Consider the following 17,146-nt stretch of genomic DNA (forward strand, 5'->3'; position numbering starts at 1 on the left):
ATCTCTTAATATGGGGGATGAGCTATTACCCCCCGTAGATCGGGCTCGCAACTTGGGGGTCCTTCTAGATTCACAGCTCTCCTTAGAAGATCATATAGGAGCTGTGACTAGGGGGGCCTTCGCCCAGGTTCGCCTGGTGTGCCAGTTGCGGCCCTATCTAGACTGGGATGCCTTGCGTACAGTCACTCATGCACTCGTGACCTCTCGTTTGGACTACTGCAACGCTCTCTACATGGGGCTGCCCTTGAGGACCACTCGGAGGCTTCAACTGGTGCAGAATGCAGCCGCGCGAGTGGTGTTGGGGGTCTCCCGATACTCCCATGTTACACCTCTGCTCCGCGAGCTGCATTGGCTGCCAGTTGCCATCCGGGTGAGATTCAAGGTGCTGGTAATGACCTATAAAGCCCTACATGGCATGGGTCTGGATTACCTACGGCAGCACCTGCTGCCGGCATCAACCTCCCTCCGTCCAGTGCGCTCTCACAGAGTGGGCCTCCTCAGGGTGCCTCCGATCAGAGAATGTCGATTGGTGGCCCCCAGGGGGAGAGCGTTCTCTGTAGGCGCACCAGACCTATGGAACCGCTTGAGCTCCGGATGACCCCCGACCTTCGCTCCTTCCGGCGCGATTTAAAAACTTATCTATTTGAACAATCTGGCCTGGTCTGATGGGTTTAGGGTTGGATCTAATTTTAATATAGTTTTAATTATTGTATTATATTGGGCATAATTATTTAATTCTTTTTAACTTCTTTTTTAACTTTTGTATTTATATTCTGATATTTATTGCCCTGTACACCGCCCTGAGTCCTTCGGGAGAAGGGCGGTATAAAAATTTAATAAATAAAAATAATAGATAAAAATAAATAAATACTACTAGTATGTTGATGACATCTAGCTATACATCTCCATCCTTGTCCATCTATGTGATGCTATTAAGGTTTTTCCTAGTGCCTAGAATCACTGAGAATCAGGAAAGGGAAAAAGAAGTTTTAATTTAACCCTATAAATCCCTATATGGCACAGAACCAGGTTATTTCTGGAGCTCTCCCCAATGATCTCTGTGGGTCCCACCAATACAGCAGGATAAGTATGCTCCAGGCCTCTGCAGTGAAACAATGTCATCTAGCAGGTCCTACAAAGGATGCCGTCTTCGTTGTGGCACTTGCCCTATGAGACAGCATCCCCCTTGAGATCCTGACAGCCCTAACCCTGTTTGGATTCCAGAAAGTCTTACAAGACAAGAGGTGTTGGCTGGTTGTTAATTAAGTACACCGTGTATGGGATTATAATTGTGTCATTGTTTCTAGAGGCCTTTGTTATATTATATTATTGTTTTTTTTAATGTATTGTGGTGTTTTAATATTTTACTTTTGAGCTGCCTAAAGTAACTAGGTGAGATAAGCAACTATAACATTTATAAATAAACAATCACATTACCTTTAGTTCCAATTAATGATCTTTCTGAACTAACTGGCTCTTTATGGTTTACTGCTTTCCATCTCCCCTCACTGTGGTTGCTAGGATAATCCTAATATCCAGCATATTAATTTATAGGCTATGCTTATAGGATTTCAGAACACTATGTGGTAAGTATAACACCTGTTTTTATGGCTAAATGTCAGATTTAAATGCTAGCTGTGAAGTGCTCCAAGGGATCTAATTAGCATAGTATTCAGCCTGTTCTGCAAAGACTGTCCTCATGATGAAATGGTGGACGTTATTTTCTGGGCTGAGAAAAGTATTTGATTCTAATAAATTGCATGTATATTTGAGGGTGTGCTCAGTTTTATGTTTTTTAACCAAGTTGCCTTTATATGTGAGTTTTAGGATTTGGACAGAATTGAGTGTTAAACTTAGTGCAACCATTGTCCAGGTACCATATTAACTTATTCCAGCTGTACAATAGCAAGATCAGAAAAAAAATGTATATTGTAGAATTTATATTGACACCACTTCAGTTTTGTTTGTTTTTTAAATTATTTTTTAATTTTTTTTTTGCTGGACTGCAGGATGTTATTACAGTCCTCTTTTAATGAATCAACATTTAAACTGCATCCATCTTTTCATTTTCTATGTGAACTATTTTTTACCCTATGAAATATGGCATAGAATTGCTAAAATAAATTCCCCAAAAATAATAGTTATGCTATATTTCTTGTAATCATTTTTCTCATGTAATAATAGCTGCCAAAAAGAAGAGATATATAACTACTTTTTCTAGACCTGGATCGCTAAGAGTGATAAAAACATTGTGTGTGTGTGTGTGTGTGTGTGTGTGTGTGTGTGTGTGTGTGTTGGTTCTCCTCCCCATTTTCCCCCATCATTGCACTGCATAAAAATACAATATGGCATACTAAGTCAGCAATGAGTGGTGGGCACTGTCATTGTGATTTACCTACTGACTGTGCTTTGTTGGGATGGCTGAGAGCAACAGGTGGCTTTAATTTAAAGTTTGCTTTAGAACTTCGGGGGTGGGGGAATATGAAGGAATTACTTATGTCTGGGGAGACATAAGAACTTAGATCGCGCAAACCATGGAATGTATCGGCTGAAAAAAAAATGCAGAATGCCACTAGGTCCTAGAAAAAATAACTGCAGCTCATAAAACAATTTCCCCTACTTACATATATTACGGAAAATCAAAACGAATGTATTCGTACGCCAGTGTTAATTTGTAATTTCTTGCTAGAAGCTCTGCCGCAAATCAGTTAAGTTGCAAAAGGAAGATTTAAGCAGAATCCATAGCTCTGGAACGCCCCAGTATTAAGTACACAAAGACCAACAGCTTTTACCAACCTGGTAATTTCTAATGCATAGGGACTGATGTTCTTGGAGGGAGCCAGGTTGGAAAAGACTGGAAAAAAGCTAGTGATGGTTATTTATGTGACTGTTGGAAAAGGGAAGAAAATAAAGAGAAGTGTGCTGGACTTAAAAGGAGACTTTAACTTACTGGTGTGAGGCAGGTTCCCTGGTAAGAAGAATGCAAGTAAACTGTGAGATATTACTGAGATAATATCAAATCTAAGGTTTTACGTAGAAAATCTGTCTTTATAATAGTTGAAAGTACTTTTCAGAAATTTACAACTTGTAATAGTGATACCGTGATGTTATTTTTCCTATTTTAAGCAATGTAATGAGCAGTAACTTATTTTGTCTAAGCTACATCTGAAATTTTAGCCTGTGAATTCCATTACGGTAAAGCCTACAAATAGGCTCTGTCCCTATGCAAGGCAGCAAAACTACTGGGATTATATTTCCATGACAACTCTGTTATTGGCAGGAGTCTCGTATTAGGGTTGTTGAGTCCTTCAGATTCAGTGTCAAAAAGGTTTGTTGAAGTGCATGGGGGCATGAAGGCAGATCCTCTCTGCAACTCTTAAAGCAACCACCTCTTTCCCAGGATTATGTAGCTGCCCCATGATACCAGGAAAGGAGATGGCTGTTGTAAAAAGTTGCAGATGGGCATCCATTTATGTCCCTTATTGCTCCAAAGGGTTTTTTTTAAAAAAAAAACAAAACAAAACAAAACTCAGCACTAGAATATTTAAAAGCCTTATAAAATATATTTCCTTCTTTCTTACCTGACTGCAGAGAAAATTAAAAAAGAGTCTGCACCTTTATTTTACTGATTTCCTATTCAATCAATTCTCATTAAGATATAGTATAAAAAAAATCATATTTTCACTCGACTGTCAAAGCTGCCACTAGTTGTATCATAAAATACTTTTCTCAAGAAAGTAATGAGCAGGCATCAGTTATATCGGTTGCAAAGTTGGTTTAAAAGTTTACTAATACACTTGCAAGCCCTTAATGAAAATTAATTTTATTGTATTGCTATTGTAGTATAGCCCCAAGTAAAGGGGAACATTCTTCAACAGAAATGCAATTGTTGATCAAATAAATTATATTATGTGGAACATTTCATATTCCCTAAGTAAGCTGAGATGAACAATGCTGTTTGGTTTGTATCACTACATGTGTGATGGAATGTATTCTGAAGTTGTGGGGGGGGATGTGTATTCCCAGAGGACACCACTGGATGACATTGCCAGGGCTCGCTGCCTTGGAAGAGTGAGAAAAATTCTCAGGGACTCACACCCTGGTTGGTACCTCTTTACTCTCCTACCATCGGGTAGGAGATACAGGAGTATAGCCAGCCGTACCAACAGGCTAAAGAACAGCTTCTGTCCATGTTGTTTCTTGAACGGGAAATAATTTTATAACTTTATATATGATTGACTTGCGAGGCCGGTGTGTTGTGCAATTAGCTCACATGGTGTAACAAGTTGGTGGGTTTGTTGTCACTGTGAGTTGTGGTGGCGGGGGCATGAAGGGAGGCTCAGCCAATCTCAAAGTATACATGGTTGTACTTTGACAATAAAGTTTCATTCAAAGAACCCCCTCCCTCCTGTGACTCGAGACTACATTCCACCACAGGATGTCAGGTTCATATCCAATCTCAATACAGGGAAATAAAATTGTCATTCCCCTTTTCCTAATTAAATCCTCAACTCGTTTTTTCAAAATCAGGAGAATTTAAAATGCTGCTTGAAAGACCATCTTTTTCAGGAACCATCTTTTTCTGAATTCTAGTGAAGGAGGTAAAAGATAGATGAAATCATCTAATGAAAATATCCACTTATATTCTCTTCGGGTGTACACTCAAAATGGCCTTTTCCTATTACTCCTAAGCCTTCCAGACTTGATTGGAAAACCAAAATGAGTTAGAAAGAGAAGACTTTCCAAATGTGGATTCTTCTCCTCTGTGCCCAACTGGATCAGTCTTCCAACAAAAACAAGTATCCTCTTTCAATTTTCCAACAGTCTCAACTATTTTCCTTTGAACCCCCTCCAAATCCACAATGAATAGCTGAGAGACCTCCCCAAATAATAGAGAAGATATGTAGGAGGTACAGAGATGGAAAGGAAGATTGTAAAGTCTCAGTATATCTGTGCCTGAAATAAATACAAACACAATATTCCCTACCCCACTTAAATATACTGTCCCTTGATACAACTCTTGAAAGTAATTATAAGAATATTTCCCAGAATAGAAGATTCTGTCTATATAGGAAGGGTATATCACAAAGATCTCAATAATTCCAGATTGTACCTAAAATAATACAGCATGTAGCAAAATTTTGTCTAGCATCATGCTACGAGCAGCTAAATATGAAATGAGATAAGTTACCAGATGTAGAATATTATACTGATTGCATGACAGTTAACTATTGGCACTTAACTTAGAAAGTGATAGATCAATTACTAATATTATCAAATATTTTAATAATAATTTAATGCATTATTAAAGCAGTGTTTTTATATAATTGCGGTTTAGTAATAAAATCTTTTACTCACCTATGTTATCATTTAACTCAAAGTAATTATCATTTAGAAACCTCATTTTTAGTGATGTATTTTTAATTGAAAAAATGTGTTTAAGTTTACATTATTACTTTTATAGTGTAGTTTGCTTCATTTATTTGTCCCACTCTATTGAGGTATTTTAAAATGTATCTTTACTGACCTTCTGTGACAAAGTTGTATAAAATGATAATCAGTACTGTTAATGAAGTTGTTCATTTTCATTTATTTGTCCTTGAGAAAAGTCTGTTCTCTTGACAATAAATATGAACATTACTTTAATCTGCTTTTCTGCTTAGTATGGTTATAATTTATAAGAGCGGCCTTCCATATTTTTCATAGGCAAAAAAGCCTTCACCTGAAACCCTATTTTTAAATGTCACTGCTCAATTATGTGATAAAATTGTTAAAGCCCCTGGTTACCTATAAAGTTGAAAGAAAAATCAGATGTTTCTTTTAATAGTACTGTAGGTTATGGCTCAAGGGAATTAAGCAAAGTTTGGCTCGTAAGGTAAAATATTTAAATCAAGGATAACATCCTCAGTATTTTATTAGTGCAACTGGATTTCAAAAGCTGCCTTGTGGGTTACAAGCCTTTAGAAAATGAATGGCAAAGAAAAAGGGAAATGAAGTCTTATCCACATACAGTAACTTCTGTGGAAACGCAGGAAGGGCCCCGTGAGCCCCCTCTTGTGGTAAAGCTGGTAAAGAGAGAAACAAAACACACCACACACACAGACAGAATAGAAAGTAAGGATATGTGCAATGAAGGGTCTCATAGTATGGAACCAAGAGCCATAGGAAGATACTTGAAATACCTTAAAATACCTTCTTTTCAGAGAATTTTTTTTAGCAATCCAACTATTGAAGCTGTAGAAAAGTAAGCAAGATCTATTTTTCATTCTGCCCATTTTATTGGCTGGTTTTGGAGCAAGATAAGAGAAGCTATGTTTTAATTAAGCATTCAAATAATCTTTTCCTCCTTTTATACCTAGGAAGACAAAGAAATCATCCATAACTCTATGGTAACCTTTTTTAACTAGATGTGTTGTATTATATTCCCATCATCTGGACTTAACAAGCTGGGGAAGTTGGGCCTACAATGTTAGCAAGAATTATTCTACAATGATAAAAGTGATCCTTATATCCATCTAGAACAGGGGTGTCAAACTGCCGGCCCGTGGGCCGGACGCATCATCCGGAAACCGTGCCCATCCCATTGCCGGCAATGGCAAACCGCTCCTGATACGTTGTGCGACGTCACGTGACATTGCGAGTTTGACATGTCTGATCTAGAATCTAAGCTCTGACATCTTTATGCAGATTGCTGATGAGTTCCTTTGAGAAGAAGATTCTTGGGTTTGGAAATCTAGCATTTTGACAATTTTCTTTGGATCCACAAAGTTGTTGGGAAGGGATGATATTGGTAGGATAAAACAAATACAAAATACACATTGATCATACTTTAGGTTTGTAAACTCCAGATTTAGAAAGTGTGTATTGTGAGGAGAATGCTGAAATTGCTCTGTTTGGTAATTTTTACAGTAGAATCCGAAATCAATTTCTGCCATCTAAAATTCATTGACGAGTCCTTTTTGATCCTTAGAACATATTAGCAATCTTTTACTTCCAGAACTTTCTGCAAATAAAATAAAGGAGCCAGGAATAAAGCTGGATTCCTTCTAAAGGTATAAATCTTCTCCTTGCCTGAATGACCACTCCATTGTGGAGTACAATCTGCTTTCTGTGAGTTTTGTTTTACTGTTGGTAAATACATTATTATCTATAAGATAAGCTTTGAAATGTTATTAAATTAAAAAGACAATCAATGTAGCTCAAAGTAAGAAAAAACTATTTACATTTTTATTCAAAATAAATTAAAACAGACAAACGTCCCTCTACCCTCCAAATCTTATGAGTGAATTGTGAACATGGCTATTACTGCAACCATGTTTTGCAATGTTGACGTGCCTTTTTTCACTATAGGCTACAGTTTTCACTGCCAGCATCATTAAGAGATTCTTCAAATTACTTTTTAAATATCTTTCTCCCCAAGGACTTTCACTTGCATCTAATTAGACTACTTACCCCATGCCATGTAATTCCCTATTGCCAAAACTGTTAAATGCTTCAATAAGTAAGTGAGAAAAGCATCAATGGAACAGGACAGATGCAATGCCACTGATTAACAATAGAGGTGTGAAGTGACTCCTTTAATTATGAAGCTCATTAATGCATAGTTTGCATATGTGTGTGGGTTCTGGGAATCTATGGGAGGATACCTAGTGGCAGTTCTGTTAAAATACCTAATATCTTCTACAAAGCAAACAACTGCAGAAAAACTCTGTGTCTCTTAGTAAAAGAAATAAAAGAAACTAAAACTCTTAGGACGAATGTTAATAAAGAAAATGTGGTAACAGTAAAACTATTTACACTTCGATTTGCATTTATAAAAATCCTCACATTCCAATCATATTCAAAATTTAATTTAATTTGTTCTGGGATGACAGATGAAAGAAGGAAACTACATTTTAAGAGAAGATCTGATGTTGGCAACAAAGCAAATCAAAGATATAACTTTCATCTGTATTAAGTAGAAACTACTGCATGAGGCATGGGACAAATAATTTAGGATGGCAGCCAAAGCCATTACTGAAAAATTGGATCAATTATGTGTAAGCAAAAGCTTAACTAATGTGTCTAACTAGTATTTCCAGAAATGTAATCTTTTTAAATGAAGGATGCAGCTACAATCAGAGTTATTCTATTTATTGTTATTAAGGCAACCTACATTTGATAGAAATAATTATACCATTTTACTCGTTTATTTACAGGAGGAGGGACCTATGTTATCTGGAGTCTGATTTCCACCAGTAGGACTCTCACGCCAAGGGGAAAGCCATATTTATCAGTTACAATATTGCTTCTCCTAAAACCCTTTTGGAGGTAATCCCAGGCAGCAACTGAGAAAAATGGGTGGGGGTAGGGCTGTAGGGGGAGGAGACTGTGAAATTAGCCTTCTTCAGCTGTTCCCAAATGGGAAGATTTGCAAATCCTATCCTTCTCCCCATAGGACTGAAGGTCTGGATTAGAGGTAGAGGTAGAACAGAACAGAACAGGTTTATTTGGCCAAATGTGATTAGAAACACAAGGAATTTGTCTCCAGTGCATAAGCTCTCAATGTACATGCGAAGCAACTAAGTAATAATAATCATCATGTACCAATAAGATGGGCTAGTAGAGAAGATGACAAGGATAATAATAATAATAATAATAATAATAATAATAATAATAATAATAATAATAATAATAATAATAATAATAATACAGCTGTATAAGTTGTTGAAAATGAGAGGGTGAAGATCTTGTGGGACTTCCGAATACAGACAGATCGCCATTTGGAACACAACACACCAGATATCACAGTCATAGAGAACCGAAGCGTACAGTTGATTGATATTGCTGTACCAGGAGATGCCAGAGTCGAAGAAAAAGAACTGGGAAAAATTACAAAATACCATGACCTGGCCATCGAAACTGCGTAATTATGGATGAAACGTGTAACAGTGATACCCATTGTCATCGGGGCACTGGGAACTATGTCCAAAAACTTTGCAAAATATATCAACCCGTGTCAAACATTAGTGCCAGTCAATTTGAGTGTTCAGTTGACTGAGTTTCATGTTTTATGAATAAAAGTTTAATAATAATAATAATAATAATAATAATAATAATAATAATAATAATAATACAGCTGTATAATATGGTAAATATACTTAGATGTTTAACACTTCTATACTCTAATTCATTTTCTTAATATTTTTTAACCATGTGTTTCTATTGTGAAATTTAGCTAATGCCTAAAACATTTTTACGTATTGATTGACTGACTTGATCTAAACACTACTGCACATATTTTGGATAGATCACATAACCAGCCCTTACTTTGGCTCATTCTTAAGAGCTCCAATTCTCTGTAAATCTATGTGGCACATAAAGGACAAAATAGACAGAGGGCAAGTAACTGATTCTTTGTTGGTTCGCAATGACAACAAGTGTAATGGGAAGAAGGAATAATATCCTTAAGGGAACTGAAAGAAGAGCCACTATGAAGACAAAAAGGCAGCTAAAAGAAATCTGAGTTTGGGACAGAACTGCAATCCGAGTAGAAATATCCCTAGTTCTCAGGAAAATAAAGGGAAAGGGGGGAAGAAAGCACATTTAGAGTTGTAAGATTCCGTTACTGTAACCCTATAATAAAAGTAACATTAGCAGGCATGACTGGTTTCCTAGTCTGTTCTGCCTTGAAGAGCTGACGCTAGGAGATGTACTTAAGATAAATTCATGTCCCAGTGAGGAAAAAGGGAGATAAAAGTTAGGAATAGGGTAACGATCCATTATTTTATCAATGGTCTGGCTCCAATCACTTTATATCTAGTTCTATAGGACCAAGGACATTCTGGATTTCTGATTTAAAAATAAAATCCATTTGGTTGGAAATTGAGGTAACTTTCAAAAACAATTAGCAACAGGAAAAGGGAGTTTTACTGTTAAAAAAACAACACACCACACTAATAATTTCTCTGGGTGTGTTCAAAGTAGCTCTCTGGATGCTGGCCAATATATTTGCCTCTCTCTTTTTCATAATAAAAATTACACTACTGAATAAAAATGTCCTCCATTTCTCCTAACAGCTGCCTAAGGCTGCCAGACAACACATTAAGCTGGCATAGATAAAGTTTAAAATTTAAACCATGAAAGCACTCCAATCTTCCAGCACAATTTTTAATTATATTCAGCAGTATGACATCTTTCTTTAAAAAATAAAATAAAATTGAAATTGGTATTTAAAAAAAAGAGCTGCTTACAGTATGTATAAAATTTGGCTGGGAAGAAGATTTTTGATTCCTACAAAAGTAGTTCTATTACTCTTGTCTGAAAATTAATAAACATAAATATTAAATGTAGCTAATATGTGTAATTTTTATATTATTCAGTCTGAAGATCCCAAACATTATTCAAACAATTCTTGGTTTAATGAGAGAAAAAGAGGTAGCAATAGCAATAGCTCAGGCTTATATACCACCCCATTGTGGTTTACAGCACTCTCTGGGTGATATACAATGTCAGCATGTTGCCCTCAACAATCTGGGTCCTCATTTTAATGAGCTCAGAAGGATAGAAGGCTGAGTCAATCTTGAACCAGTCAGAATCAAACTCCAGGCTGTGGGCAGAGTTTGTCTGCAAAATTATATTTTAACAACTGGGCAACCAGGTACTACAATGCTTCCAAATATATTCATATATTTTGTATGATGCAGATGGAAATTTTATACATTGCTGAAATCTAGTTATAAAGTAATGGATGAATTCCCAATGACCTGCCTTCATAGCTTTTGCTATGTCACTTCTGATAATTTAAGATCTCAGAAAGATTATAGCAAATATCCTATTTTGTCCATTATACCAATGCAGTAGGGGAGAGTACTTTCCTAATTAATAAAATGAAACAACTTACTGTCAGAATAGAGAGCAGTTCTTTCACACCACACTCAGGTTTTAAGCGCTCCTTGAACATTTTGATGGTTGGATGCTTCAAATAGTAATAAGAAGCAATGCGGCCATACGTCAGAGGTTCAATACTACGGTCATCCTATTAGACATTAAAAAAATACACATTGGATATAGAAGTAATGCAGAGTGTACATGAGAGGAGTTAAACACATTTTAGACAGTATTATATCAGAGGTGCATAAATTGCATTGTGTTGAGATTTGTATTATTTATATATAACACACACACACACAATTCTTTTCTTAAACTGTTGGATGAAATATAAATTAACCTTACCTCTCCAATTTTAATGCAGTAGGAGTATTCCAGCTCAAGAAGGGATTTCTCAACAAGGTTGGAAAGAAATTTGTTCATGTTATCGTGGCTCACATCGTCCAAGTTATAGTAACTGCATAAATGAAAATAGGACAGATTTAAAAATAAATATTGTTGATATGCAAATAACAATATAATGTAACACTGCACAACATGTACATGCAGTGTGGAATGTCATTCGTTTTAGGTGTAAATCGGTGGGCAATTAAATATTACATTTCCCATACTGTAATTTAGAACACTCAAGGGAATATAATGGAGATAAAAGGACAAGAACTTCTATTTTCCCTTAATTTGCTGGATCGAAACTGGGAGTTCTAGGTATGAGACCCAACTGGGTGACTTTGAATCAGTCATTTTTTTCTTACTTCAACCCACTTCATAGAGTTTTTGTGAGGAAAATAGGAGGCAGGAATATAGGTAGTCCTCGAACTACAAATTGGATAAAATTGAGCCAAAAGTTCTGTTACTAATTAAGATATTTGTTAAGTGAGTTTTACCTCATTTTACGACCTTTCTTGCCATAGTTGTTAAATGAATCACTGCAGTTGTTAAGTTAGTAACACAGGTTTGAATCTGGCTTCTTCATTGACTGCTTATCAGAAGGTTACAAAAAATGATCACATGACCCCGGGACAATACAAGTGTCATAAATATGAGTCAGTCGCCAAGCATCTGAATTTTGATCACATGACCATGGAGATGCTGCAATGGTCATAAGTATGACAAATGGCCGTAAGTCACTTTTTCAGTTCTGTTGTAACTTTGAATGGTCACTAAATGAATTGTTGTTAAGTTGAGGACTACCTGTATTATGTATGCACTGTACATTGCCTTGAGTTGAACAAAAATAAGGATGGGATAAAAATCAATTAATCAGCGTTCCACCTTAGGCATGAAAATCAGTTGAGGGATTTTGAACCAGTCACTCTCAACCCAAAGCATTTCTCAGGTTGTTGTTGGAAAAATAGGAGGAGGAAAGAGTTATTAATTATATTTGCTGCCTTTAGTGTATAAAAATAAAAAAGCCAGTAGAAAAAATAAATAAATGAATCAAATAAATACATTTTACAATATGATCATTTCATTGTAAAGCTATATTACAACTGACAGAGATATATGGATGCTTTCTGGTTATCACTCTATGTGGATTTTCAACAACTACGAAAATACAAAATGATCACTACCATTCATAATAATCTTTTTATAATTTTATTGAGAGTTTTACATAATTAAAAGATAAACGAAATCAAATATATGAAAGAAAAAAGGTAAAAGTGCTAGAAATACATTAAAAGAGAAAGAGGAAAAAAGTAAAAAAAAATTAGCAGCAGCTTTGGATCTTATTTACAGTTGCAAACAAACTTTTACCATTTCTTCCCCTTTAGAACTACATTATAGGTTCCCTTCTTCCCATATTCAACCTCTTTTAATCAGCAAAGCCAGAAATCTTCAGTTAACTTTTATCCAAATTCTAGTAAAAGTCCATAAAAGCTTTCTAGTCTTTTATAAAAGCACTTATTCTTTTGTCCCTCATTAAGCAGGTCAGTTTTGCCATCTTTGCAAGTTCTGCCATCTTCACAATCCACTCCTCAATAGTGGATACTTCAGTACTTTCCTGTCTTTGTGTTTTGCTGTACATTCATAGTGATTTTTCCATAAATGTCTTTATTACTTTAGATGTGTGTGTTTTACTAAAATGCGCGTGTCAAATACTGTAGATTATGTATTCCCAATTATTTTTATTCTGAATTTGTATTGTTTGTGTTCCCTTGTGAGCACCATTTGGATAAAACTTAGCAAAATATTTTGAGAATAAACACTGTTCAAATATATCAGTTTATGCTTGTTGCCCAATGTAAGTAGTTTCTTTTAGCTCCAAGTGGCTTCCTTTAGCTATCAAAGAATGTATTTACTGCCCAATTTGCTATAAGGTATATATTTGAGGGGACATGTATAACAGTTATTTTATGAAAGGTTACAGCATGCATTTGATATATCAATATGTAGTTTGGAAACAAATTTTACATATGAAAGATCTTTTATAAATGCTTGGCTCCCAGATTTCACACACTACCTTAATACTTTCATATAAATATCTCTATATATTATTATGCACTAAACTACTATGGCTGATGCATTTCATATTTCTACCGTGTTTCCCCACTTCTGTGAATTTGTTGTCATTCACTTTCCTCAGAAGCTTACAACTTCTGCCATTTTATCTTACTGTTATATATTTTATCTCCCCCTCCCCAAAAAAAGTCTTGATAAAATTCTTGATGTAGGATGATAAAATAGTCTTGCATCTTGAAAATAACATCTACTAAAAAAACTGCAGTTGAACAATTCTAGCATTTAGCATTGTTAGATCGTTTCCTTTGGGAGACTGAGGCTATGGCCAAGGAAAGGGATGGATTTTTTACTTTTGTTCAAGATAACTGTAAGAACATATTTAGTTTTTTCAGGGAAACAATCCATTTACATATAAGGAGACAGACTGTGTTTTTAATCATGAATCACAAGGATGTTGCTTAAAACTGAATGGCATTCATAACTATAGCCACATGAACAGTAATGAATCGTGTAATCATGATAGCCTTGTGACAGTGTAGTCATACTTTAGTGATTATTATTCTGGAAATTACTCTAAAAATTGCTGATATATACATTTTGGACAACCATTAAAATGACACACTATATTTTAACTGAAGCTACAAAACAGAACATACATTTTATTCTAACTTATCATTTTAGGAAGTCATGATGCAATGAGAAATTAAACATTATAAAGATCTTAATTACTTAATTTTGTGTTACATTTCAATGAACATTAAATATTCAGTGATATACAAGGCTAGCTAAAATTGAGTTTAGCTGGTTCACATGAGAAATTTTTAAAAATAACTGTTATGCTCCAAAGATGAAATTCTACTTCATACACCAAATGGAATATTACAGGATTCTTTCCTTTCAGACTATTATCAATTGTTTTCCTTATATTTCTTCTCAGATTATAACTGAATACAGATGCTATGCTAAACTGTGGTTCATTAAATTAAAATAAATCTCCTAAATTCACACAATGTGCTTGTTCATAACTCATTGTTTGTAAATCACATTATAAATCTGGATTGTTCAATGTGCTAAACCAAAATCAAACCGACTAGATTATGGCTTAAAGCAATTCATGAATCAAACTGTTATGCCAACTGGAGTGATTACTTCTGGGGCACCTTTGTGCTTTAAAGAAAATTTTATGAGCAGATGCTGTCAATATTGTACATTTATGGGACATTAATACAAGTATTATCTACACTCATCATAATATTTGTACACATGCTTTTAAACAAATCTATGTTTGCAATACAATTCTATTTATGATTTTTCAGAAATTAAATCCATTAAATTCAAGGCAACTGATTGAAATAAATTTGCTATCAAGACTGAAACACTATACACTGAATACTTTGTACTCTATAGATTAAGTAGTAATCTTTGAACATATTATGATTTGATCCTCTATACAAAAAATAACATTCTCCTTATATATACGCCCATGTAATTTTGAGATTAATTTCTGCTAATACTTCATTTAAATTTCAACAGTGTCAGGGAGAGGTGTTAATTGCAATGGAAGATAAATTTATATCATAATATTCAATTGCATTTGACTAATTCAGTACATATACAACTAAAATTATGAACATTATAGTGGAGCAATATATCATACCATCCTCATCTGAAAACTGCAAGGCTACAAAACAAATAATGAACCATGTAATAGAATAACATTCTTTTAAATAGAATTAAACAGACTGATGAGTACATAGAAATCCTTGGACAAATCTTCTAGTTTCCCAACTTGAAGAGAAAAAATTAAAGTGCCAGGAGGAAATCCAACTGAATCAAACTTTTCCAAGGTTTTATTCAAACACTATAACATAGGCAAATAAGTAGAATTTTTCCCCAGGTCTACTCTGCCAATTTAGAGGGACTCTTTAGAATAGAGTTGGGCAAGTGTGAGGGTGAAGAGTAAAAGCTAGATTTAATTCTTTGACCATGACACTAAACAAACCTATGAGTTATACCATTTATACTCAGTAGGGCTTACTTTTGCATAAACATGCGCTAGATTTCCAAGTTAACACAGGTTTTGTTTTGTTTTGTTTTAAAAAAACAAACTTCGATCCTGTCAAACAGGAATCTAGCTAGAAAGATTATCCACCCTACTATTATCACTTTTGTGCACTTTAAATGTTCATATGTTCAAAGCTGCATAAAGCTACGCTATATATCACCCTCCCCCTTTTCTGGGTAACTGTATTATCTAACTATTTAATTGAAGATAAAGAATAAAAACAATGCAGTTTCATGGTCCCTGCATTGAATCATCTAGTCATTATTTCCCCTCTGCTGCAAACAGACAGCCCTCCTTTTTTGTCAGCACCCCATTTCATTTATTTCTCAGTGAAACCCAGTTTCACAATAATTGACTTGTCAGGAGCTTTAATTTATGAGGCTGGGCTCTGTAAGCTTTCTCCTATATTCTGCTCAACCTGCACACAAGCAAGGTTGAATATTTACAATGCTGTTAACAGGTGCTGAGTTGTTTAATGATTCTAATAGCCAGAAGCGTACTGAGAAAGCCAGCGGGATCACAATTACAGGCTGTTTGAACACAACAATTACTCGTCCCCTGAGAGGTGTGAAAGTCAAAGGCAGTTTTATACTAACAGCATCTAGCACATGGACTAGACAGGGTAACTTCCATTAGTTGCCCATTGGGGAACAATGCAATAACAAACTCCAAGGTACCATAAAAATTTACTAAGTGTGTAAGGTTTAAATAATCAAAACACTAAAACAGCTACCTTTTTTCCCTGACTGGCCCTGAAATAACAGATGACAACAAAAACAAACCACTAAAACAGCACTATCCAAAATAACCCTTTCACACATACTTGCACACACAAAAAGAACTATTTTTTCTTATATAAACAAGGCTGGAATTTCATCAGCTGAGAAACAGAGACATGCAGAGACATAAAATGTAGATGAAGTTACAAAGACCATTTTGGGTTTAATGTGGATGATGGTGGCAATAGCTTCCTGTTTAGTTTATGTAAACCTGATCCACAATTTCCCTGGGAAATTTTTCATCAGCCTTGAAATGGCGCTGCTAAAACTGTCAGGCCAGTAAGTCATTTGTTACAAAACACCATGCTTTTTAATGTTCAGATTATATGGTAGAAGCAATGACACAGATAATGAAAGCAGGTTCCAGAATTTTTTTTTTTAAAAAAATCTGCTTCCATTCAAAGAATGTTGTGGAGAAAAAAAATCCCACAAGAACCTAGTTCATTATTATTGTAAATTTCTTGAAGCTTAGAAATTTCATATAAACAACGTAAACAGCTATCTTAACAAATGGTGTCCCATTTTATTCATTTAAACATTTTCAATATCATTCAGTTTAGGTGACACTATTGATAAAAATTAGTTTAACCTCAGGCCAGAGATAGGATGCTTGGACAAAATATGCTATAAGGATAGCCCTGACAGATGAAACACTGGGGAGATGACCCAATGTCTTTTCTCTATCTAATCCATGAGTTGTGGTTCAACACGCCTCAATGGGTAGGAAATTGGCACTCCCCAGAGAGCTATTTCATTTACAAGAGAAAAGAGATTTCTGCCATTAATACATCGAATGGCCATTATTATCATTTTTTTTGACTAGTAATCAAAATGGAACCAAACTAACTATAGAGTTACTTTTATCTGACCAATACAATTTGTTAGGTTGTCTGGAAAACCAGACATGCTTTGAAGGCCTCAATGATTTAGATATAAGTTTATATATAAAACTGTCCTTATTTTATTTGAAGCA

The 17,146-nt window shown here is 35.1% G+C and overlaps 1 protein-coding gene across 1 annotated transcript in view; it reads right to left on the bottom strand.

Moving 5' to 3' along the window:
• Positions 1–17,146, bottom strand: part of ASCC3 (activating signal cointegrator 1 complex subunit 3) — a 270,899-nt gene that overhangs the window by 73,839 nt on the left and 179,914 nt on the right. Inside the window, exons 35-36 of the mRNA XM_083371881.1 lie at positions 11,215–11,326; positions 10,883–11,017 (exon numbers count right to left, since the gene is read on the bottom strand). Of these exons, the coding sequence (XP_083228007.1) occupies positions 10,883–11,017; positions 11,215–11,326 (247 nt within the window). The remainder of the gene's footprint in view (positions 1–10,882; positions 11,018–11,214; positions 11,327–17,146) is intronic.

Source organism: Vipera ursinii, assembly GCF_947247035.1.
Source record: "Vipera ursinii genome assembly, chromosome: 1".
NCBI classification, from domain to species: domain Eukaryota; kingdom Metazoa; phylum Chordata; class Lepidosauria; order Squamata; family Viperidae; genus Vipera; species Vipera ursinii.